Source organism: Ursus arctos, unplaced genomic scaffold (assembly GCF_023065955.2).
Source record: "Ursus arctos isolate Adak ecotype North America unplaced genomic scaffold, UrsArc2.0 scaffold_7, whole genome shotgun sequence".
In the NCBI taxonomy this organism is placed as follows: Eukaryota; Metazoa; Chordata; class Mammalia; order Carnivora; family Ursidae; genus Ursus; species Ursus arctos.
The window spans coordinates 66,836,444-66,861,412 of record NW_026623089.1 but is presented as its reverse complement, the minus strand read 5'-3'; the positions used below and the strand labels follow the sequence as shown (position 1 = coordinate 66,861,412).

Sequence of the window (24,969 nt, the reverse complement as noted above, 5' to 3'; positions counted from 1 at the left end):
CAGGTGCCTGGGTGGCTCAGTCGGTGAAGCGTCTGCCTTCGGCTCAGGTCGTGACCCCAGGGTCCTGGGATTAAGCCCCACATTGGGCTCCCTGCTCAGCGGGAAGCCTGCTTCTCCCTCTCCCTCTGCCTGCCACTGCCCCTGCTTGTGTTCTCTCTCTCTCTCTCTCATATAAATAAAATCTTAAAGAAAAGAAAAAACAACTCTACCTTTCCTGACCTCCAAGAATTTATGAACGACAAAACAAAAAGATATGAAAAAAAGGTTGATTTAGGCTGTAGAGGAGTTGCTGGGCCTCCCTCTGGCTCAAGGTCAGAATACTGGTGCTTCAGAATTGAATTAAAGCAAAAAACACGTAGAGTTGGCCCTTAACTACAGAGGTTTGAACTGAGCAGATCCACTTTATGCAGACTTTTTTCCAACAAGTACAGTACAGTAAATGTACTTTCTCTTCCCCCTGATTTTCTTCATCACGTTTTCTGGTCTCTAGCTTTATTGTAAGAATACAGTATAGAATACAGAAACATACAAACACGTTCATCGGCCGTTTATGTGATTGGTAAGGCCTCTGGTCAACAGTAGGCTAGCAGTAATTCAGTTTTGGAGGAGTCAAAAGTTATACGGGGATTTTTGACTGCCCTTCACCACTGTGTTGTTTAAGGCTTAACTGTATTTTCGGGAGTTATTTATTACTGCATTCCTCTTAAAAGCATGAATCTTTTTTTTTTTTTAATAATGATTTTTTATTATATTATGTTAGTCACCATACAGTACATCCCCGGTTTCTGATGTAAGGCTCGATGATTCATTAGTTGCGTATAACACCCAGTGCACCATGCAATACGTGCCCTCCTTACTGCCCATCACCGGTCTATCCCATTCCCTCACCCCCCTCCCCTCTGTAGCCCTCAGTTTGTTTCTCATAGTCCATAGTCTCTCATGTTTCATTCCCCCTTCTGATTACCCCCCTTTCTTTATCCCTTTCTTCCCCTACTGATCTAGTTCTTATGTTCCATAGATGAGAGAAATCATATGATAGTTGTCTTTCTCTGCTTGACTTATTTCACTAAGCATTATCTCCTCCAGTGCCGTCCATGTTGTAGCAAATGTTGAGAACTCATTCTTTCTGATGGCTGAGTAATATTCCATTGTATATATGGACCACAACTTCTTAATCCAGTCATCTGTTGCAGGGCATCTCGGCTCCTTCCACGATTTAGCTATTGTGGACATTGCTAAAAGCATGAATCTTAAAACGTATCTTAGATTGGCCTTTGAATAAGCAGGCACTGACTGACGTTTTCCGCGGGTGTTAAAATATTTGGGGAGCTCTTGCATAATTGCCTTTTGGGTTTATACGAATAAAGTCTTAGCAGCATAGAAAGTCTGTGGTGATTTCTATTCACACCGGGATGTTATGTGTTGATGTAAGGGGGACTATTTCAATATGTTCACCCCACTGAGTATGTGCCAGAACGCAGAGCCAACCTTTAAAACCATGGGTTGGCATCATTAGAGCTGTCCGTCATGTCCTGGCACCAGGGACCTCACGTTGCTATCTTAGCAGGTCCTAACCTTCTTTCCTTCTTATCATCCACAATCTCCTCGAGTATGTGCTTTAAAATGATTCCAGATCCCTGATGCTTGGAAATGACCTATCTGTTCCCTGCACCACGGCGTGCCAGTCCTATCATCAGCTAACATCAATGATTTCTGCTAGGCCTTGCAGGACAGACAGCAATGTGACGCACGGAATTAAAGGCATTCATGCCAGGGTGTGAGCAAAAGATCAACATATTTCCCATCCCCTCCACCCCTTAGTCCCCACACAATTTGTAACTCTCCCAATGACACCCACTATTTAAATAGGCTAATGAATGAATACCTGAAATCCGGAAATGTGACTAGGTAATTAGCAGAAGGCGAGGCACCCTGATGAGGTGGAAAATTCTGGGCAGTGGGTGGGGTGGGAAGGCTTCCTGATGCCCTCAAATCACACTGCCTGCCCTGGGGCTTCTTCATGTCAATCTCATGCAGCGGCAAGGGTCCAGCAGAGAACATTTGCCAATGTGAAACGCACTGATTATGGGGTGGGCTCTTTGCGGGGGTGGATTAAAGGGGGGAAAGACCCCCCAAAATGCAGGCCTCTTTTATGTTGGGTGTCTGAAGCGTTCAGAACACTTTATAATTATGATCCTATTGGGTATTTAGAACAATTAAATCCCTTCGATAATTAAAATCAGTTACCAGTGGGAATTCAATTATCCACTCTATACGTACTGCTTTGGGTTTTAATCTGCGGTGGGGCTGTTGTCCGCTGATCGGTCCTTCCTCCCTTACTTTTCTGTCTCTAATCCGGCTATAACTGTCATTTTTATTCTTCCTAGAACGGGTATAGTCGGTTTCTCTTCTCCTTTTCTCTCCCTCTCTGAGGTGTGGGTTGTGATTGCTTATTTTTGTCTCAGAGCTGATGGATAGTGTCCGAGATTTAAGTTTTCTCCACTTTCGTAACATTTCTATTTAAAATTACTCTCTTGTTCAAGGCCAGGCTGAAAGACGGGTTTGTTTGCGTTTCGAAGTTCCAAAAGTGGACCCGGAGCTCTTCTTGGCTGCTGTCGGTATGGCTGGACATTGTCATTGACTGAGGCCAGGCTGCCCTGGAGGGAATAAGTGACTTGCACAGGTCTGGGTGTCCCAACCCTGCCGGCGGCGAGCTGAATGTAACCAGAGGCTGTCGGGACTCAGCCCTCGCGGAGAGGCGGGGGTCCTGTGGCCAGACCCGGCCTCCCGCACCTCCGCCGCCTGGGCCCTAGTTTCCGGGGACGAAGACCGCGGGCAGGATCGCCAGCACTGCCCTACCTCCCCTCCGACGTCCCGCCGCCCGGAGCGGCAGCCTTTGTCCTCCACTCCCTCACCAGCCGTCCGTCGGGTTGCATCCGACACTGGGGCTCCCTTCCTAATTACCAGCAGCTTTGGCGGTTGGTGAGAAGCCCACCTCGCCGGCAGTGGGGAAAGCCGGGCCAGGGCTCGGTTCCGGGAGGATTGTGGTCAGGTGAGGGGGGAGTCCCGGGAGGGGCCGGAGGTTAGTAAGGGCGCCAGGACGGGCGCAGGGGTGGAGTTGGGGCGGCGGCACAAGGGAGGGGCTGGAGGTGAGCCTGGAGACCCGGCTGCGGGCAGGGGTGGGGGCGGGGCGGGAGGTAAGGGGGCGGGGTTGGAGGCGTGCCGTGACGCGGGGGCGGGCACGGGGGCAGGGGGCCTGGGGGCTCATGGGCGGGGCTGGAGGTGAGCCGGGCCGGGGCGGGGGGCGCCAGGGCTGCCGGGCGCGGGGCGGGGGATACAGGGAGGGGGCGGGGCGCCGGGGAGGGGAAGTGGGTGGGGCGCCGCCGGGAAGGGGGCGGGCCGGGAGAGCCTTAGGGCCGGGGCGGCGGCGGCGGCGGGGCAGGCGCGTGGCCGGGTCCGGCGCGATGAGCGGAGCTGGAGCGGCGCCGGGGGTGGCGGACGCGGTGCGGGGGCTGCGGGTGGACGGGCTGCCCCCGCTGCCCAAGAGCCTGAGCGGGCTGCTGCACTCGGCGTCGGGCGGCGGCGCGTCGGGGGGCTGGCGGCACCTGGAGCGGCTGTACGCGCAGAAGTCGCGCATCCAGGACGAGCTGAGCCGCGGGGGCGCGAGCGGCGGTGGGGCCCGGGCCGCGGGGCTGCCCGCCAAACCTCCCAACCTGGACGCCGCGCTGGCCCTGCTCCGCAAGGAGATGGTAAGGGGAGCTCCGCGGGCGGGGGCGGGGGGTGTTCCTCCGTCCGGGCTCGCCGTCCCGGGAAAGTTCGCCGGGACCCGCGCTCTGCTCCGGAAGTCCCCGCGCCCACCCGCCCCTTTCTGGCTCTTTTGCCCCAGGCGCCAGCGCCGAGAGAGGGGCACTGTCCTCTCAGCTATTCCCTTTACTAGTCCTCTCTGTCCACGGTAGGACCCTTACCCGGGGGGCTTCCCACTGAAAAGGCAGTTTCCGGAGCCCGGGCGCCCCGAGTCCGGCCCCAGCTGGCTCGGAGACCGGCGGCGGGAGGCGCGGCGTGGGGTTCACTCGTGGCCTCGCGGCGGGCGCGGCTTGGTCACTCCTGTCCGGAGTCAGACAGACCTCCCGGGTCGGGGAAGGGCTTTTACTGCGGCGGCGGGCTTTAGAGCTGTGTGCGATTGTATCTTCCAGCCTTGGAGAGGACAGTTTTTGTCCTGGCAATTGGAACAGCCCTCGCCCCCTCCCCCGCGCCCCAGGCGGCGCGTGCAGAATCCGATTACTGCGGGATGGCTCCGGCCCCAGATGGCTGTGAAGGCGAATGCTCGGCCCATCCCCTCTGCGCGGTGGGCCCGAGCCCCCACGCCCGCTAGAGAAGAATGGAGGGGATGCGCTCCCCGGCTGGGTGAAGCCCGTGTGGGTTCTTCGGGCCGAGTCTGGGAGCCAAACAATGGAGCTTAGTTTTTCTCAGTCCTTGGGAAGCACATTTGAAGTGTGTGGACCGGGACACACGATTTCACATGACGCCAAAAACAGGGCAAGGGCAGGGATTTAGGTGGCACAGAGCCTTTCTCCAGCTTTCGTCTCCAGGCTTAGGCCAGGCCAGCAGAGAACTGGAAAACTTCCTGCTTTCTACGCCTTCGCTGGCCCCTGATCACCTACCCCTGGCCACCCGCTCTCTTTTTGCCCCTTCCTTTCTCTCAGTGCCTGTCCTAAGTACAGGTAAAAACTTTATTAAGGAAATCTAATATACGAAATCCGCTCTTTTCCTAAGAATAAATTTGCCGAAAAGCTTATCACAGAAACCCTTTAAATATGGATCTAGTACATTAAGATGTTGTTTAGAAGCATTCAGTTTATGCCTCCTTTTTTTCAGGAGCATATCCATTCTGAAAAGTAAGACAATTAAATCTAGAAAAGCCCCCTAAAATAACATTTTTTAATCAATCAGATATTGTCTTCCCACTCTGTAGCTGGCATTGAAATTGTGATTTTCAATCCTCTCTGAGTAGATTTCCTAAGCTTCTTACAGAATGACTTAAATTCCAAGACAACCGTTTTTATTTATTAATAAACATTGACACCAGCATTGCACAGCTAGCGAGCTGTATTTTAATTAGATAAACCTACATCTGGTATGTTTACAGTCTGAACTTAGATGTAGCATAAATATGGGGGTGACATGGGAAGACTCATCCTGGGTTAAGTCCCATACTGGAACAGACAGGAAAACCTCAGGGCCACTCCTTTTGGGAAGCTCTGGTTTATAACATGCTCTGATGGCTTGGGAGTCAATGTGCCATTCCCAAAAGTATTTTTCCAGGTCCCTCCTGGTGCAGCTGAAGAACAGCCACAACCTTATAATTACGCCTTGGACCAGAGCTCTCTCTAAGCCTAACTGTTTAAAGCACAAGGAAAATAAACAGCGGTCTTTGGTCAGTCTGATATTTAGCTGAGAGAAAGATAAGGAAGATATGGCTACAGGCCTTGACAAGTCCTTTCACAGAATGTCACAAGGTCTTTTAAAAGTGCTCTAGGTCTGTTGGCTTTAAGAGATTTACTACCCTGGGGCAATGGGGTCTGAGTGGTAACCCAAGCTGAGTTCATTCCTGAATTATCTGTGCAATAGTTTGTGTTGATCTATTTAATTGGAAGGCCTGAGGTCAAATCTGTGTCAAGGGACATACTAGCAGTCGTGGCCGAATGTGATGAATCCCTTTTTGAAAAAGTCCTGTGCAATCACAGATTAATGTAATTAATCTTTTTTTTTTTTTTTTTAAGTCCTGTGCAAGCAGTGGTGGTGTGGGAAGGCCTCTGAAGGCAACAGAATTTTATCAAGGGACAAGGGCAGTGGGAAAGGAGCAGCAAAGCCAGAATAAGGGAATAGCGTCAATGTGATTGCAGGGTGTGTAGAAAGAGCGGGAAGTGTGCTGGGAGAAGGTGAGAGCCTCCAGCAGGGCGGGGGCCAGTGAACAGGAAACAGGAATCCAATGCGAGATGCGTCTCTGATGCAGAAAATGTGGGGAGGTGACTTGAGTGTTTTTATGGAAAGTGTGGCTAAGCAAAACAATTAAAAATCACTCACAGTCTGAGCACCTAGACATAGTCACTGTTAATCGTTAGGGGTATCTCCTGTGTAGGCACAATGTAAATGCTTTCTATGCATAACTTCTCCGTGAGATGGATACTCTATTTTATTTATCTATTTGTTTACTGACACAGGATGTGACATTAGTTTCGGGTGTGCAACGTAGTGACTCAAGTCTGTGTGCTCACTGCGAGTGTATCCACCATCTGTCACCGTACGAGCCTGTTACCATACCATTGACTCACTGTATGCTCTATGCTCTACTTTCCATCCCTGTGACTTACTCATTCCGGAACTGGACGCCTGCACCTCCCATTCCCTTTTGCCCATTTTGCTTATCCTCCCTACCCCCATCTCCTCTGGCAACCATCGGTTTGTTCTCTGTATTTATGGGTCTGTTTCTGCTTTTTGTTTGTTTGTTCATTTGTTTTGCTTTTTAGATTCCACGTGTAAGTGAAATCATATGGTATTTGTCTTTCTGTGTCTGACTTATTGCGCTTAGCATAATACCTTCTAGGTCCATCCTATTTCATATATTTTTTAAAGAATCACTCAGAATTTAACTCCCCTACGATCACATATTCAACCAGTTATGTCCCAAAGCCCTGTTTGGTTTTTTTTAAAGATTTTTTATTTGAGAGAGAGCACAAGCAGGGGGAGCAGGAGAGGGAGAAGCGGGCTCCCCGCTGAGCAGGGTGCTGGACGCAGGACCCTGGGATCAGGACCTAAGCTGAAGACAGACACTCAACTGACTGAGCCACCCAGGCCCTCCCCACCCAAAGCCCTGTTTTAACCATTGCATTACAGTGCCGGCATGTGTATGTACTCACACTAACACAAATGCACACGGATCACATTATACGACCTTATTTGCTTTTTCGGGGGCACATAGTGCAAAGGTTTTCCTAGTCAATACACATTATACTGTGTGCAGTAACTGGTGTGCCATTGTGCGACACGGAATAACCTTGCGAAGCTGTCACTGTGAAGGTGAGGTTCATTGCAGCGATGGGGGAGTCAAGAGGAGTGGCTCCTTTAGGGGAAAGGTGGTTTGCCATTACATCAGTGGAGGAGCATGTCACACATTTAAGAATGAGGAGCTGGAGGCTGGGAAGGAGACTTGGACCTGCTGATACGCAATTGAGGGATGGCGAGGGTGGAACTTGGGGCGGTGGGTATCTGGGCCTTGTGAGGGCACAGGCTTCCGTCCTGTGATTGGTGGCGCTGTGCTCTGCTTGAGAATCGTGGTTTCCACTGCACCCCGCGTTTCAGCACTTCCCACTCTAGGAACCCCTCTTCTGTGAAGCTCGGTCCTGCGGTGGGTCCCCAGCCGCTGCCCCAGTGGGCCCGTTGGGAAAGCCGTGAGAGTCACACAGACAGTGACTGCTCTATAGACCAAAAAGACTCCTTTAAAGCAAGAGGCTGAGTTTGTGTGTGTGTGCGTTTTAAACATCAGATGGTATATAAAATCGCGCTCTGCAGATGTCTACGGGGTGCGCGTTAGGTGTCCAGTGCTGCGGAGATACAAGGGTGAATGGGGACTCTCTAGCTGCGGGGAACTTCCACCACCTGGTAGATGTGGTCATCTTTACAGCAGTGGGGGTGCTGCGGTCCGGACCTCTTCTCAGTTTCCTTGAGTCTCTGTATTAGTAATTGTAACTCAGTCTGAACCAGCTCTTGCAAAAGGAGACTCTTGAAGGGCTGGACGTGTACAGAGACGGACTAGAACCAGGGCTGACGGGGTCCCGGGAAGTCCGCTGTAGTCTCCTGTCTCCCCCTGCCATTTTATTTTTTTCCTACTGTTTGGACCGTGGCTGCTAACCGGGTCCACACTCAGTTTTGGCCATGCTTCTTAGTTCCAGTTTGTAAACACTGTGGAGGGACGCCTGTGGCCCCAGCTCGAGCTGTCTGGCCAGCCTGGACCAGCTAGTAGTGACTGAGGACCGAGTTTGTGCCTTTTACGGAGTTAGTGTGACCGTGTGGATGGGGTGGGGGTGCTGGGGAATCCCCCAAAGAAAGACCAGTTTGCAGAAATAGAGCATAGGGGGCCGTTGGACAGCCACACTCTTAGATATCTGTCACAGACCTCTTCCTACGGAAAAATACTTTGCCCCGAAGGACCCCACAGTTTGAAAGATTCTCATCTGCTAAGCTGACAAAGTCGCCTTTGCTCAGCAGACCTCAGCTGGCATTTCAAATCCATTCACATGGCTGAAGGACACCCTTGACTGTCAGCGTCAGCCGGGACCCCTGACACACACCTTCCCTGAGGTTGGTACATAGACCACCTGCCCAGGAGCTCTGTGACTTCAGCTCGTCGAGCTTGGACACCTCAAAGAGTCATGGAAGCACAGACAGAAGACCTTCAGATATGGGGGGCAGCAGGTGTTTGAGGGTGACATCCCTGGCGGTTCTGGGGTTTTGCCTCTCAAACCATCAAGGGCAAGTTCTAGTAGCTTTGATTTGGAACCCCATTTTTTCATGTTTCCTCTTTTTCCCTTAGAACCATCAAGTAATGGGGCACCTGGGTGGCTCAGTGGGTCGAGCGGCCGGCTCTTGAGTTCGGCTCAGGTCATGATCTCAGGGTCATGAGATCAAGCCCCGCATCAGGCCTGCTTGAGATTCTCTTTCTCTGCCCCTCCCCCCTTCTCTCAAATGAATAAATAAAATCGTTTTTAAAAAATGTCAAGTAGTTATTTTGGTCACCAACCCATGCATGAGTGGGAAATCATCCACATGGAACTTTTGAGTTCCTGAGCTGCAATGGTTTAGGGGAAGAATTTAATCTGATTAAATAAAGCTTGATTTCGGAGACCAGCAACACTCCTCTTCCCCGCATTTTCGCTGAGAGAAGAACTAAGCGTCTAATGAGTTTGTGCAGTGAACTGTATTCCAGGAGACGTGCATTAGCTTGAATAGCCCACATCCCAGTGGATTTCAGTTCTTATCCTGTGCGTGAAACCAGTGTCTTAGGGAGGGGATTTTAGTCTTTAAAAGGTTTTATGGTAAAGGTCCAATCCAAGTCAGGCCTATGAAATGCCGTCGGAATAAAAGCGTTAGCTACCAATACAGCATTCTTGATAGAGGTTGATCATGGGAGAGTGGGCATGTCTGATGGCCTTTAACACTGTCTTTTCTGGCTTTGTGCTTTCACTGGTCTTACCACCAGCCCCAGGATCCCCGAGGCTGCTGGTGGGAATGCTGATTCCTGGGCCTCTTCCTACACCGGCAGTATCCGAATCTAGGAGAAAGCAGAGTCCACATTTTTAACAAGCCCTTTCAGAGCTGGGAAGCTCCTGACCCAGGCATCAAGAGCTTGAATTCTGTAATTAGATTACGTGATATAATTTGGGCAAGTACTTCACTATTTTCAGCTATAGATCCCCTATGGGGAAAAAGAGAATTAAATGCCACAAAGGCTCCTTTTGTTTTTGTTTTTAAAGATTTTTATGTATTTGAGAGCGAGAAATAGAACATGCGAGAGAGCACGAGTGGGGGGTGGGCAGAGGGAGAAGCCCCTGCTGAGCAAGGAGCCGGACCGGGACTCAGTCCCAGAACCGTGAGGTCATGACCTGAGCCAAGGGCAGACCCTTAACTGACTGAGCCACCCAGGTGCCCACAAAGGCCCCTTTTGGCTCTAGCAATAGAATTCTTTTCCCCTCCTGCCATTCTGGGTGTTTACAGTGCCTGCAGAAGTTTGCTGTGTCATAAAATTAATGTAGGCACGAGTGCAGGACCTACCTATTGCAGTGTGCTTGGTGTCCCTGGGACACTTCACAGCTGTACCTGGTAGTTGTAAATTCTACAAAGAAAAGGAGGAGCCGTGCAGGTTTGCTATTGGACTCCATTCATCAAAAATTAGGCTGGCTGTAATAGTTCTTAAAGTTTTGAGGCCATAATTACTCTGTAATGGTACTTGTCCCCACCCCAGGATTCACCCAATAAAAACACAACTAGAAAAGTGTGTATATATAAAAGTTCATGTGTTTGAAAGCACACTTGTGTCCTTGGGGTGGGGGTGGGGGCTGTAAGGGCAGGCAGGTGGGGTCCCTGGCCCGGTTTCATTCACTTTTTTTTTTTTTTTTAAGGTTTTATTTATTTGAGAGAGAGCAAGCATGAGCCGGGAGAGGGGCGGAGGGACAAGGAGAGTCCCCACTGACCACTGAGCGGGGAGCCCCAAGTGGGACTCCATCCCAAAACCCTGGGATCATGACCTGAGCCAAAGTCCGCGCTTCACTGACCGAGCCCCTCAGGCGCCCCTGGTTTCATTCACTTTTGATGTTACCTCTAAGTGAGGTTATACTTACAGTCCCAAGATTTGAAGATAGAGGATTGAAAGATCTTTTTCATATCACCTTATCTACCACTGTCCGGACCTGTAGAGACTATAAATGAGTATTTTTCCTAATTTACAAGTATCTTGCGAGAAGCAAAACCTCTCCTTTTCCCCCACTTGTGGTGAAAGGCATTCCTCTGTTGCGTGTGAATGGGACAGTGCCCCAGTTGTTGGGATGCCTCTTCACTGCCAGAGGCCCTCCGCCACGCAAGTGCCCGAGCATTTCTGCCTCTCCCGGGGCCAGCAGTGCTGTAGAGAGGCTGTGTGGCCAGTGGAGTTCAGGGAGGGCTCAAAAGGAGGACCGTGGCCCTTGTGCGGTTCCCCGCCACTGAGCCCCGGGTGGAGGCTTTGCAGTTCTGCTTCTTGAATGCCCACCTGAATGCCACAGTGACTTCAGACCTCAGTTTGAAAAGCTAGAGTTTTCACGATCCTGTGTATGAAACCCTACAGACGGGCCACACACTCCACGAACAGGAAACCAGCCGTGAGACTGCCTGGGTCAGATATTTGCCCCCAGTTACCCAGTGTCATTCTCCAGAGCCCTGACCTTCTCTTCAGCTCATTCGTTGCCCACAGGCTCCAGATGTTTCCAAGTGATAAGTAGGCAGGGCACAGAAAGGTGGTTCTTCTCTTTCCTGTTGCTCCTTCCCTCATGGACACTTAGCCCAGAGATGTACATCGTCCTCCAGGAACTTCGGAGACAGACAAACCCTCAGGCTTCCTTATGGTGCTGCAGAAACTCATTAAGGCGTGTGGCCTGTTCTGTTTTTATGAGTGCGTTCTGCTCACTGGCCTGATTGGCCCTACGAGCAGTGGGCTGGCCTAGTTTTGCAGGTATAGAATCCCATCTACCAGGATTCTGGGAGGAAGCACTGCCCTTGACTGCAGAGGGTTGGGGGAGAAGGGAGAGCCTCTGTCCTTGGACCAGTGCTCCGTAGGGAAGGAGCAGCGTCTGGGGGACACAGGCCTGTTAGAACCTGGAGAGGCTGGCCTGAGGATTTCTGAAATACATGTGGAGATTAGAGACCATGGAAAGAGGCTGTTTGGTGTGTTCTTAGGTTGTCGACTGCGCTTAGAGAGAAAATAGCCAAGTTCAACACAGTGAAAGAGAAATGGCAAGGTGTTTTAACAACGCTATGCGAAGGAAAACAATAAGGTATCAAGTTTTATCTAGAACACTAGCAGAGACTGAAAAGCATGATCATTGTAACGGAGAGGGCTGGGGGAAATAGACACCATAAAAACAGAATTTCTTGTACATTTTTTGTCAGGTCTGCAAAAACACCACCTGATGATATGAGGTTTTCTAGATATTATCCTAGAACTTGGTTTTCTGATTTTAACTTCAAATTTTCTCCCCTAACTGCATCTCCTCTTGCAGAGGGGGAGTTTCAGTTAACTGGATATCATTCAAGGAAATGACAGAACACAAACTAACCTTCAAATGTGTGTTATGTTCCAGTGTGTTGTTAGCAAGTCACGTTTTCCCCTCCGGTCCCACTGATTTCATCATCAGCTGTATCCATGTCCGCACTCATTATCTTGGACAACAAGGTTTTAGGCTTTGATACAAGTCCTTGATGAGTGATGGTCTGCTGTTTGCAGCCCCAGGGCTGGGGAGGGATTGAAAGGAAAGCATCCTTTTCCCTTCTCCGCTTCTCTTGCAATTTCACTGTTATAAATTTATCTTATAGTAATAGTCACACAGTGAATAATACTACTTGTACACAGATGTGTATTTCAGTGATACATAATCATATATATTATATAATAGTGATAGAATACTCTGCAGTCATTGAAAAGAATGTGGTTCAGATGTTCACAGTATGAAAAAATAAGTTACAAAACTATATGTATACATTTGTGTATGTGGTAACTAGCTAAAAAACAGCTTGCATAAGCATAGTGTCTTGAGGGATGTATACTAAAATGCTAAAAGTGGGTATCTTTATTTTTTTAAATATATTTTTAAAGATTTTATTCTAGAGAGAGAGATCGGGGTGGGGTAGGGAGAGGAGCAGAGGGAGAGGAACAAGCAGACTCTTCACCGAGTGTGGAGCCTGACATGGGGCTTGCTCTCAGGACCCTGAGATCATGACCTGAGCTGAAACCAAGAATTAGACACTTAACCAACGGAGCCACCCAGGCCCCCCTAAAAATGGGTATCTTTAAAACAGCAGTTCTTACAGCGTGGTCTGGAGACATTCCCGGGGTCCATCATTATGTGGTGGTCATATTGATACATGTGATATTTTAAAATATTACCTGAGGAAACAGATCAACATTTGGAAGATCTGCGTAATACAGTGAGTTAGTGTTTCCCATTTTTTGTAGACCCAATGCTTGCTGTTACAAAATCACACATGGCTAAAAGATCCATTCGAAGTGCAAGACTAATGGGTCTTAATGTAACAGTATGAAAAGTGCACCGGCCTAGTTTCAGATTCTACACCGCGGCCAGCTAGAGGGTATTGTCAAAAAAGAACACCCCCAGTTTTCTGAAAGGCTATTACATATCCGTGTGAGGCCAGATTTTCTTCATTTACTTCAACCAAACCAACCTGTCACAAAGGATCAAATGCAGGAGATAAACCAGACATTAACAAGATTTACAAAAGGGTAAAAAAAAAAAAAAGACTTACAAAATGGCATTGTTTATAAAATGGCACGTTAGCGTGTAATGGGCATATTAGTTATGTTTAAGTGGATCGATATCAAAGTTTCTCAGTTTTGACTTCTAATAAGGTGAATGTTGACGGATACAACCCACGTCACGAAAGCTCGCAGGGGCCCTCCACAGTGTTTAAGACTATAAGGCGGCCCCAAGACTAAAACATATGAAGATAGCTGCTTTAGACCATGGAATTTGGGAAGGATGGTTTGCATAATTATGAAAAACATTGAAATTTTATTGTGATTAGAATGTTTTGTTTTTATAATGGGAAAATAGTGAAAGAATGAGCAAAGCCATTACTTAAAGAAAATGGTTGATTGCTTTTCTCCAGCTCTGCCTAAAGCAGTGCAAGAGGAAACAGGCTTCGGTGGTACCAGTATTAGTCGGGGTTAGAGAGAAGCAAGCACGTGCGAGGAGACGTTGCAGAATGGGCTCCGTCAGCGTGGATGCCCCCAGCTGTCCGCAGAAGAACATGACGGAAACTGTCTTACCTGGTAGAGCCGCTCAGGGGGGTGCCTGAGCTGCCTAAGCGTTGGGCGTGGCCTAATCTGGGGGTGCAACCATACAGCCCCTGTTCTGTCTCTGAATCACCGTGGCTCTGTAGAGTCTAGTCCTTGGCCTGGTGGGCCTAGAGTATTCACAGGAGCTAAAGCAGACCAAATAGTACGGATTCTTTTCCACCCAGGAGAGGAGAGTGCGGTGCGGAAACCACGTGATGGATTGGAAGCTTGCGTAGTGAGCACAGGATGACCGGCCACCTGGGACCTTTGAGGGCCTTTGGGGGTATTTCAGGAAGGCTTGAGTAGCCAAGTGAATAGCCCCTTCCCTACTGGATCAACACCAAGGGAGTCTTTCTCTTTGGTTTTTTTTTTGCAAAACAGTGTGCAGGTCAGCGCCCTCTTTTGTCACATCCTTTATTCAGAAATCAGGTTAGGATCCTTTAGGTCATTGCTTTATTACATGCCGGCCCCGCAGATACGTACTGGACACCTTGATTCGATTTGGGGCATTTCCCAAGTCCTTTCTAAAATTAATTCACAAGCCATCTGTATATGCTTAGTCACTCATTACATTTTAAAAAGATAACTTTGAAGTGTTCTCCTTGTAAGTGAATACATACTCATGGTAGAAAATTCAGAAAAGCCAAAAATAAAAGTCACCTGTGATGTTAGCAGCTGGCCACATACCACAGCAGACACTGTGGCATCTCCTTGCCTGGGTCAGCTGTGCGGACAGGACAGGCTGATGGTCAGGGCGCTGGCTGTCACTGTGCCGCTCCCTGCCCTGACCCCCACCGTACGCCCTCCTTCAAGGGCCTTCATCTTTCAGGATCCCAACTTCCTCGTCATAACAGAGTCAACACCTACCTCACCGAGCAAGGATGAGGATTTCGTATCTGTGTCCAGCCAAGATTTTCCAGTCAGTCCCTAGAAATGAACCTAGGTGTCTGGGTGGCGTAGCCAGTTGGGCATCGGACTCTTGGTTTTGGCTCAGGTGCTGATCTCAGTTTTGAGATCAAGCCCTCTGTGGGGTGCCACGCTCAGTGTGAAGTCTGCTTGGGACTGTCTTTCTCCCTCTGCCCCTCCCCCTGCTAAAATAAAGATATAAAATCTTTTAAAAAAAGAAATGAACAGTTAGCTGGTTAAAAGTTAGAGGCTATTTTAAGGCTTTCGATAGACCTTGCCAAGCAGTCCTACATCGTGTGCCTACCTAACATGATACTTTATTACTACTAGTTTTTACAATTAAGAGTATCATCCTTGTTGAGAAAAAAATTAAGCTGTACAGAAGGCTGCAAATAGTGATCCTGCTTTCTAGAAGTAAGTTCTGCCAACAGACCTTTCCTCCCCCGGTCAGAAGCTTGCACACATGTGTGCATGTACATAGAGGGGGAGTTCCTGCTCACGTATGGTTGGTAACCTGAGCTTTTGTGCCAGGCACGTGGGTCACTTCTCTACCCAGCTGCTCATCCCTTGAAATGACCGCCTAGTTTTTATTGTATGACTATACCCTGGTACTTTAAACCATGTTCCTACCACCTTATGTTCCAAGGTACACTTTCATACAACAAACTTTTTCTGCATCTGCCCCCCCCGCTCTCATGCTACGTTCCTGATTCTGTAGTTTCACTTGGGATCCATACATCACTCCCACCCAGTGTGAGGTGGGGTATTTATCAACTTCAGTTGAGGAAGGCAGCGGTGGGGAGAGAGACGGTCTGGTGTGGGGGTGGGCGTCATTTCAGAGCAGACCCCAGTGTGATTTCCTGACCTAACCCATCCCCACACACCTCGCACTGCTTCTTCCCAGCTCAGCCCACAGACTCGCCTGGGGCCCCGGAACAAGGCGCAAATGAGACCGTTTCTTTTGATATATGTTTCTGTTTTCTACTCATTGCTGTATTTGAGAAGAAGTTGGCTTTTGTTTATGTCCCTTAAATGTACTAGTGAATTACACCAACTCATTTTTAGTTTCATACATAAAGACTATTTTTTGTAAATACAACCTATTTCTTAAAAATATCTTAAAGTTTTTCTTGATGCTTTGTTTTGACCCGACAAAAGTTTCCTTTTAAAAAGTTCCTTTCATCTTCTAAGCCTCGTATCCGAATGGTCCTGTGTCTGTTGTAATTTTTTGAAAGTTTGGAAGAACTCTGTCCTCCACAGCACCCTTCAAAGAAAGTCAGAAATGTAATGACCCCAAACCCAGCTGGAGCCACCTGTCTGAGGTGTATTCAGTGGCCAGTCCGTTGTGTTTTTGAGACAATTTCGAGGATGATTCAGGGTTGTTTGGCCCCATTGTTAGAGATGCTGTGGATTGGTGAGCCCCCTGTGCTGCATGCAGCAGGAGGGGTGCAGGCGAGCTCTGTGCATGGGAGAGAGAAGGGAATGATCAGGAAGTGAAGCAGGAAGCCGGGACAGAGAGAGGAAGGAATGGCATCAGCAGTTGAAAGCGGTGGAAACTGGTTGATTGTTCTTAATTGTCTTGAAGGTCTAGAATAAGGGCTACAAATTACAGGGTCTTAGAATTCTGTATTTTTCTTCAAGTATCTGAATTTTTAAAATCTGCTTTCAAAAAAGAGCTGTATTTTCTGATTGCAGCTGTGAATTAGATCAGCCATCCTGCAGGGACATGTGGGAACACATGAACACATCACTACGATGACAGGCTTCCCTTGTTTGTAGAATGGGGACAGTGGTGAGGGTTAGTGGGCTTGCAGACGGCGTTCCCTGCTCCCCCACTCCTTTTTTCTTTAAGGACGTGTTCCCATTTGTGGGTGATTTAATCACATCCTGAATCAATTCTGCAATGTAATTCCATGGCGTGGTGCCTCTCTCCCCTTCCCACGTTCGCAGACCCTTGGGTCTTCAGGGTTAAGAGACTGATTTCTGGGCCTGTCGTGAGTCTCTCTCCCAGCTGCAGACAGTGTGAGTCTAGAAAGAACACCCAGGGAGCAAACTTGGGTTTGGGTCTTCTGTCAAGCAGAAGGTGAGGCTTTTTTTGTTGATGCGGCAATAACCACATGGTCTTGGGCTTTCTTCGGGGCACGTTGGCGTGCTCTGGGCACAAAGGGCTGCCTCTTCCAGCCCTGCCACCTCTGCAGCTCCCTGTGGGGTGTAGCAAGGGGCCTGCTGGTCCCCACACGACCCCACTGCCGGGCTGCTGTTGCAGCCAGATGTCCTTTGGAGGGCGTCTCTACCGAGAGTTGTTTTCACAGAGTTGGCCAGTATCTGAGTGTCCACATGGCAAGGCTCTGTGCTGGGTGCTGGGTGCTGGGGATCCCAGAGGAAGAAGGGGCCACTGCGTGTGGGCTCGTCCTGCATTCGATTCTTCAAATCGAGCCATGTGCTTGCCAGCAGTGAAAGGTAGAGGGTAATAGTGCAGGCAGAGGAGGTGGGGGAGTGAGCAGCACCCATGGCTGAACCAGTCAAAGTCCCAAGAGGGGAGGAGAAGCTGGTGTTGGGCAGGGCGAGCAAGCAGGCTTTGACCGACACAGTGGGGACAGGTCCGGGACAGTCTGGGGGAAGGGGCCTTCGGCCCACTGAGGCATGAGGTGCGGGTAGGGAAGAGGAGAGTCAGACCGGATCATGGAATGCTGCCTAGGGATTTGCAGTTTGCGTCTAGAAAATTTCAGCACAGGTGTTGAACAACCACAGTGAAGGGAGAGGTGTCCAGGCTGGGAGTTGGCTTTGCTCGTGGCTCCTTACCTCCTGCCCTCCTCACTAATTTGGAGGATTGCTGGGAAGTCAGAGGAGCTTTGGTCTAGTGCCTGCAGAAGGCCCTGAGAAGCTGAATGTGCGGAGGCATGTGCCTGCACGTGTGTGTGCTTCGGTCCCTGTTCAATTAGCCTAAGCCCTTGGCATTGCTCGGCCGTGTGATAGGTGTGCGTGGGACCGAGCTGTCTTCCTAGGCGGGTCAGCCCTCCGTTTCTAGGCCAGCGTTCCACCTGAAGACAGGGCAGCTTTGTGAGTCATCGGTTGCTGCAATGCAGAGAGCTCCCCAGGACACAATGCGGCTCGAAGCCTGGAGGACCTTGGACATGGCAGCTGAAGAGGAAAGCCTGGGACCGCAGGGCTTTGCATAGTGCACGTTCAGGGGAAGTCCGCTCCTGAGAACCTGGCAGGGGTTCTAGAGCCGTGGAGCCCAGGCTCCTGCTGTCACCTACGCCTGCCCAGAGCATGAGAGTCAGACCCGGTCCAGGAGCATGTTGCTCCCTCCCCCTTCTGCTGTGTCCCCATTCTTCATTTCCACGGTGGGAAATGGGCTTGGGCTAGCCCAACCCTACTGGCGTCAGAGTGACTCAGTAGAAATAGCTCCAGGACACCAGATAAATCTTTCTATTAATTTTTTTTTAAATCCCAGCGTAGTTAACAACCCGCGTTGTATGAGTCTATGACTTTTTAAGCAAACACTAGTGTGGCTCTGGGAGGGTGTGGCTCTCTTTATTAAAGTTCACATTCCTTGTATTAAATCCTAGATCAGATAGGTAGGCGTGACTTTGCCAAGACAGAATCTTGCAGTCCTCGTTACCGAGTTCAGATCTGGACACTGGAGGAGCCGTGGGAGACAGGAGCGAGTCCAGGGAGACGGACCCGGTGGTTCAAATGGGCCAGAAGGTCATCACGAAGAGTTGATAGACCTGAAGCTACTGGCTGGAGAAGACAGTTTTTTCCAGGGGGTAGACATGGTGGAATGAAAATTACCGTCAAATAGTTAGAAGGCAGCTAAGAGAGAGATGAGATTTGTGTGTACGTGGAATGTAGCGTCAAGGGCCCTAGAACCTACCGGCTGGGAGATTTTGACTTTGAGTGGAGAAGCATTATGAGCTTGGAAATGAGTGAACTGATGTGGAAGGGTTTTAGGGTTTGAAGGTGAGACATTTAAGGTCCTTTCCTATCTGAAAGTCTACAGTGTCCACCCTGGCCCTCAAGAAGCAGGTTTGCTGGTTAATTTTCATCTGGCTTGACTGCCCTGGCAGCCTTCTACCGAAGGTGGTCGGGTGGTTCTTGCTTGGTGTTCACGATTGAGTTGGGCTAGGATGAACATGGCGCCATGGGGGCCACTGCTGTTTCCAGGGACCCTGCTGCCTGGTAAGTCCCACACCTGCCATTCCTTTCCAGGTTGAGATTCTGAGGCTGGCAGAGTGGAGAGAATCATGAACATAATCACCACAGTAGCAGCTGTTACTCTTTTCGGGAGTTGAACAGGATGTCCAGGGTCTCACAGCTAGCGCGTGGCAGAGCCAGCATGTGAACCCAAACAGGCAGGCTCTGCAGCGGGAACCCATGATTCCATGCTCTTCTGCCTGCTGGCCTGGAAGTCAGTGCTCACAGGAGAATACATATAAGTGACCCAGGAAAGACAGGGATTTGTGTCGAGAATACTGGTTTCTTCACTGGAACTGGTTGTCAGCATCGTCTGGGTGGTTTTTCCAACACGGATGTCAGGAACCCACTCTTCTGTCTGACAACACACGCACACAAGCCATCAGGGCAAGGAGTGATGCTGTCTGACCCATCTGCGGCAAGCCTGGGCGTCTCTTGGTTTGTCCATGGCTTGACCTATTCAAGGTGTACTTTCGAGAATAGGATGCCTTTGAGCCGGTCTGCCCTCTCAGACCTGTATCCTGAAGTCTTCCCTGAATGTCGTGGCAACATACGCAAACTCAGTGGGACTTGGTTCTGTTTTTATGGTCTGTTCAGGCGTAGTAGAGAGAGAGCCACTGTCTGCTTGGCCATTTAGCGTGGTTGAAGGCTGTGAAGAGTAACTTGGCATTTAACACCTGTCATGAGGTGAGTGCTGCTTTCTGGACCCCAGCTTCCCTTGTGTGCAAGTCTCATGTGGCAGATCTCACTGCTGGGTAATTATGAAGACTGTAGATCTTCTCTTTCTCTGTGTTTTCTGCTTGCGTGTTCCCACGCGTTAGCCCTTAAGTTGCTACACAGTAGCATTCGATTACTGTTTATGAAAATGGATGGATAGCTCCTTGAATCCTCCCAGTAGCCCCATAAGAGAAATATTATTCTCTTTTGTCATCAGCCAAGGTACAGAGATGATACAAGACTTGCTCAAGGGCCAAGAAGCAGAAGGCAGGTCTCCTAGCCTCCAGTTCAGAGTTTCTGCCCTTGGCACGGGGAGGGGGTGCCCCACAGAGGGGCTCAGCAGCCCTGTCACCAGGGGCTCCACACCTGCCAAACCAGAAGCCTTGCGGTTCACAAGATGCCTAGGTGATTCTCGTGCATGTGAAAGTGTCAGGTGCGCTAGTCTAGGCTGCATTTCCAAGCAGGTTAACCCTTCTCTCTTTGGGATTGATGGAAACCATGCGTTTCCCTGTGCTGACTTTGCTCTTTCCCTTGGGACGGGGACGGGCTATGGGAAGAGGGGAACTTGAAGATAAACAAATATGTGATTTTCCAATATTCTTTGTTCTGTCGTTACTGGTGAAAGTAGTTTCCGGGAGACTTTGTGGCGTCCCCCAAGTCTTACTGGACTTACTCAGTCGCTTGCTCTGGGACGTGACCCCCCAGGGATCTTAGGGTACGACTGACCTTGTCTGGAGGAGAAGGAGTCAGAACACCACTCTTGGGAGCCTGGAGGCCGAGCTGGTTAGAGGGTGGGTGCTCCAGGGGTGGTGTGTGTGACACTGACCGGTGAGCTGCTGTCACTGGCAAGGGGACTCTTGTCCCCGGGAGTTGAGAATGATTGCGGTATCAGAGAAGGCACATGTGGGTCCTCTCTGAATCTGATCACAGCAAGAGGAAATGACACACTTGGATCTTGGCGTCCAAAGTGAAACCAGCTGGGGCCACCAGAAGTTGAAGTGCTGTTCCTTCCCAGGGCGTGCCTGAGTGCCAGGGTAAATTTCGCAGGCTGGGGCCCGCCATCCCGCAGGTGTGATCCTTCCCTGCCACTCTGAGTCATGTCTGAGGTGTGGGCATCCCACAATTAAGGTTTTCTCAAAATTGGAAATCCAAAGCATTCAAGGGATGCTCCGAGTCGTTCACTGTATGGAAAGAATGTGCTGGCATGAGCAGATCGCTGGCTGAGTGTTCAACTAAAATTAAACTCAAGTGCTGACTTCTTGTTTTTACCTCCCCACCCCTTCCCTCAAGGTTGGCCTCCGACAGCTGGACATGTCCTTGCTCTGCCAACTCTACAGCCTCTATGAGTCCATTCAGGAATATAAGGGAGCGTGCCAGGCCGCGTCCAGCCCGGACTGCACTTACGCTCTGGAGAATGGCTTCTTCGATGAGGAGGAGGAATATTTCCAGGAGCACAGCGCCCTCCACGATGGGAGGGAACGGGGCCCCCCGAGGGACCTGTCGCTGCCTGTCTCCTCGCTGTCCAGTAGCGACTGGATTCTGGAGTCCATCTAGAAAGGGATCTCAGCAGAGAAGGAGGCCACTGCTGCTGCCGGACACGCTGTCAGCCTCAGCTTCTCCTCTCGAAGAAAGCTCCTGTGCTCCTCCATCGTGGGCTGTCCTCGGGCGCCAGCGGCCAGTGCTGCCAGTTTAATTGGGAGGACACGTGGCAGCCTGTTGCGATGGCTGGAGTTTCTGGTTAGGTGGCCTCGAGGTGCTCAGTGACCTGCTTGGCACCACGGTACCAGTGCGCTCGTGCCCACGAGTCCTGTCCATGCTGGGAATCTAACAGGAGGATCCTGGGGGACGACCGTCCCGGGCATTTCACACAGACGACTTGCACTAGTCTTGCAGGTGGTAGACGATTTGCTACTCTCTCTCATAGGAATTGCCTCCAGGTTGCACTGTAGGAGAACTAACATTTTGCGGCCCCCCTCCCTTAATACATCCGGCAGCCTTCCTTGCTTTCGTTTTGTGGGCGTTCAAGGCTCTTGGTTGGGTTTTCTTTGTAAGCTGCATTACTAACTGTCCCGGTGACTCAGTGAAAGCTTTGTACCAAAAAAGTGAACATTTCAGGCCACACCAATCAACTGCATTCCCTTCACCTGTCAAAATTTGTATCCTTCTTTGTCTCTCCGATGGAGGAGGGAGGAAGAGAACACGGACATGTGTTACGTTGGCAAAAAGAAACGGGGGCGAGCTCCTGGTTTGTGTCATTCGCTGTAAGATGGCATACATTTTTTGTCCTGGAAGATTCTAAATGTAAACTAGCATATTAGAAAGCAGTCCTGCCTCTTCCACTCGAAACAATGATCACCTTAAGCCTTAATATATTTATTAAAATCTTTGATGAATGCTTTACACTTTGTAGGTTAAAAATGAGGATAAAATGCTAACCTCTCTGACTGTAGTTGTGTATTATTTTGGTCTGAACTCAGAATCATCCATTTTCATGACTTGAATGCTTTGGGTCCACTCAACTACGGAAAGAAAACAATAGTTTGTTTTCTTGCCATTCAGGGTTTGAAAGCAGCTCTATTCCTCTATTGACTTATTCTTGGAATTGTTTTATCCACAGGAGACCCCCATTCACAGTTAGGTCTGGTGCTGTTGTATCTTTGACTACTTCAGACCCCCCGCTCTTCTTCTCTCTTTGGATGTGATAATTGCTCATTCACAACCCTTCAGGGGCAGAGAGAGGAAGTCAAAGTCATCCTCACGGACCAGTATGTTGACAGCCTGTTGCGTACGTGACCGTACATGACCGTGTGTCAGGAACTGGGGTGAGTACAGAGAAGGAAGAGCGTTCCTGCTGTTTTCCTGTGTTGAAAGTAATAGTTGAATGAGAGATCGTAGTAAGTTGCCTTCAGTATGTGGCCCAGCTGTTCGGGGGGACGAGAACAGTAAAAGTGATAGGACCAGGGGAAGTCTGGTCATCTTCCGGAAACTTCGACAATGAAAGGTTAACAACGATTGAACCTTGGGTCCACTGTGCTCAGCCCTGACCACATTAGAATCACTTGCAGGGGGCAGGGAGGGGAGTGGAGCTTTTAGAAGAATTTTGAGCCTGGCTCAAGAGCCCCCATCTTCGTTCTGATTTAATTAGTAAGGGGTGACACCTACGTCTCTGCATGGTTCCAGAAGTGCCGCAGGTGATTCTAACGCAGATCCATTTGCCGTCTAGTGTTCAGACTGGCCCGTGCAGCAGGCATCATGGGACACACAGGAGAGCTGCAGGCCACCTGGACCTAGCGATTCAGTCCCTGCATCTTCACAGGACGGCCGGTGATTCTTTCACAGGAAGTTCAGGAGGTGCTGCTCCTGTCAGCCCGGAGGATTTCAGCATCTCTGGGAGGGAAGCTTGCAGGGCTGGCTCGGGTTCAAGGGGGCCCCTGAGTTTAGAACGCACGGCTTCCCTGGGTCTGCTGCCTCTGGGTTCTTCTGAAACGGCAACCATAGGTTCATAGGGCCTTTCAGTTTGGGGCGCTCATCTCGTTGCAAGATAGGCTCTCAGAGCTAGAAGTGGAATGAATCAGGGCAAGCAAGGGGCCTCCTCTTTGCTGTGGGGAGGGGCTGACACATTCCTCAGCCCGATGGTGAAGCGGCATATATACAGAAATCACCGCAGTTCGTAACACGCCGTTTGAAATACATACACATTGCCCCAAACTTTCTCTGACTCCAGATACAGCGTAGCGTTGTAAATACAGCTTGGCGAGGAGTACTGACATTTCCCAAACCATAAGATGTTTACTAATACACTGTCATAACAGAGGTTTGGCAGAGATTAGAAAATAAATTCACTGGTGTCCTTTACTGCTTCCTGGCGTACATCGTTAGCTCCAGTTTGGCGTGGGACCGTTTTGCTGCTCAGTGGCCAACAGAGGGCCGGGTAGGCTGTAAGGCAGGCAGACGTTTCCCGAAGCAGTGAGGTACTGTGTAAGGCAATATACGGAGCACTGGAGAAACCACCTTTAGCCCCCGACGGCATTTGTGCCGTGAGCCCAGAGTTGCTGATAATTTAAACCTTGTGTTTCACAAATGACGCAGCTCCTCTCACGCCCCGAGTGGATTTCAGGGTCAGTTAACCAACCTGACTCCTGGCTTCCATTTTTCTGTAACCTGGGGTGACGCCACTCATTCCACTGGCATTTATTTAGCGCTGGTCTGGGTCACGTCGAGTCAGACACTGAGAACACAAGCTGCAGAACGTGAAGAGCCTCTGGCAGATGCCGCTTCCACAAATAGCCCAACGTGTGAGGTTAAGAGTTGCGATCAGGGAAACGCCAGGGCCGCCGAGGCCTGGGAGACTCAACAAACACTGGGGTCGTTGGCACAGGTGACGTCTGAGCTGGTTTTGAAGAGTGAATATATTTTTTGTGTTTTAAAATTTATTTCAGAGTGAGTGTGCATGGGGGGAGGGGCAATGGCAGAGGGACAGACAGAATCTCCAGCAGACTCCCCACTGAGCTCGGAGCCCTACTCAGGGCTCGATCTCATGGCCCTGAGATGGTGACCTGAGCTGAAATCCAGAGCCAGCCAGTTAACCGACTGAACCAACCAGGTGCCCCTGAAGGGTCAATAAGTTCTTCAGAAAGGGGGCGCCTGGGTAGCGCAGTCGTTAAGCGTCTGCCTTCGGCTCAGGGCGTGATCCTGGCGTTCTGGGTTCAAGTCCCACATTGGGCTCCTCGGCTGGGAGCCTGCTTCTTCCTCTCCCTCTCCCCTGCTGTGTTCCCTCTCTCGCTGGCTGTCTCTCTGTCACCTAAATAAATAAAATATTTAAAAAAAAAAAATTCAGAAAGAAGAGTGAGCAGGCAGACAGAAGGGCATAAGGCCTCCAAAAACGTACGTATAACAACGTGTGCTTTCATAAAACATTTCCATTTCTAGAATTAAACATACAAGTCAAGTGATTTGCCTAAGGTCATGGCTAAACGACAGAGCTGGGGTTCTGAGATGCAGTTTGTGCTGCATTTACGCTTTGGGCCCACGCAGGGGTTGGGACAGCGTGAAATCTGAGATCGTCCACTGTGGCCTCAGTCTCACGTTGCAGCCCATTCGCCTCCCTCGATGGGTCGAGCAGCGCGTTCTACTGGGTCTTGCTCTGACTTCTACATGCATGGCCATGATCAGGGACATACGCCAAGCGTATGGGAGACCGAAAGGCTCTCTGGCCACCAACATCAGGCAAGGTGGCAGTTCAGTTTCATCTTTCTGTCTGGAGAAAACTTACCGATTGTAGAAGCCTGAAAATGTCTAGTCTGCTTGTCTTCGTGAAAAGCTTATCCTTTGAGTTCGGAGAGATGCGTCTTGAGCCCATTCTCTATGGAGGTGGTAGAGCTTATGTTACAAAGATGGCACCTGGAGGTTCCACCTGAAGGACAGCTGACACCTGCTGGGTCATGGCTTCTGGGGGCGAAAATGCTGTGGGAGCATGTGGGCCTCCGACCACTGAGTGAGGGTGGGCACTGGAAGTGTTAGCAGCCTGCCTGATGCCTTTGTGCTGGCCA

General features: G+C 50.0%; 1 protein-coding gene across 1 annotated transcript; it reads left to right on the top strand.

Annotated features, from left to right (window-relative positions):
* Positions 1 to 3,430: 3,430 nt before the first annotated feature.
* On the top strand, positions 3,431 to 21,884 carry FAM89A (family with sequence similarity 89 member A). The gene is made up of 2 exons (XM_057308377.1): positions 3,431 to 3,749; positions 20,711 to 21,884. The coding sequence occupies exons 1-2, from the start codon at positions 3,465 to 3,467 to the stop codon at positions 20,972 to 20,974; spliced, it is 549 nt and encodes a 182-aa protein (XP_057164360.1). The 5' UTR covers positions 3,431 to 3,464; the 3' UTR covers positions 20,975 to 21,884.
* Positions 21,885 to 24,969: the final 3,085 nt, after the last annotated feature.

Coding starts and splice junctions, on each gene's coding strand:
- FAM89A (XM_057308377.1), top strand. CDS start 3,465: ATGAGCGGAGCTGGAGCGGCGCCGGGGGTGGCGGACGCGGTGCGGGGG. Junction 3,750..20,710: donor CCCTGCTCCGCAAGGAGATG/GTAAGGGGAGCT, acceptor CCTTCCCTCAAG/GTTGGCCTCCGACAGCTGGA.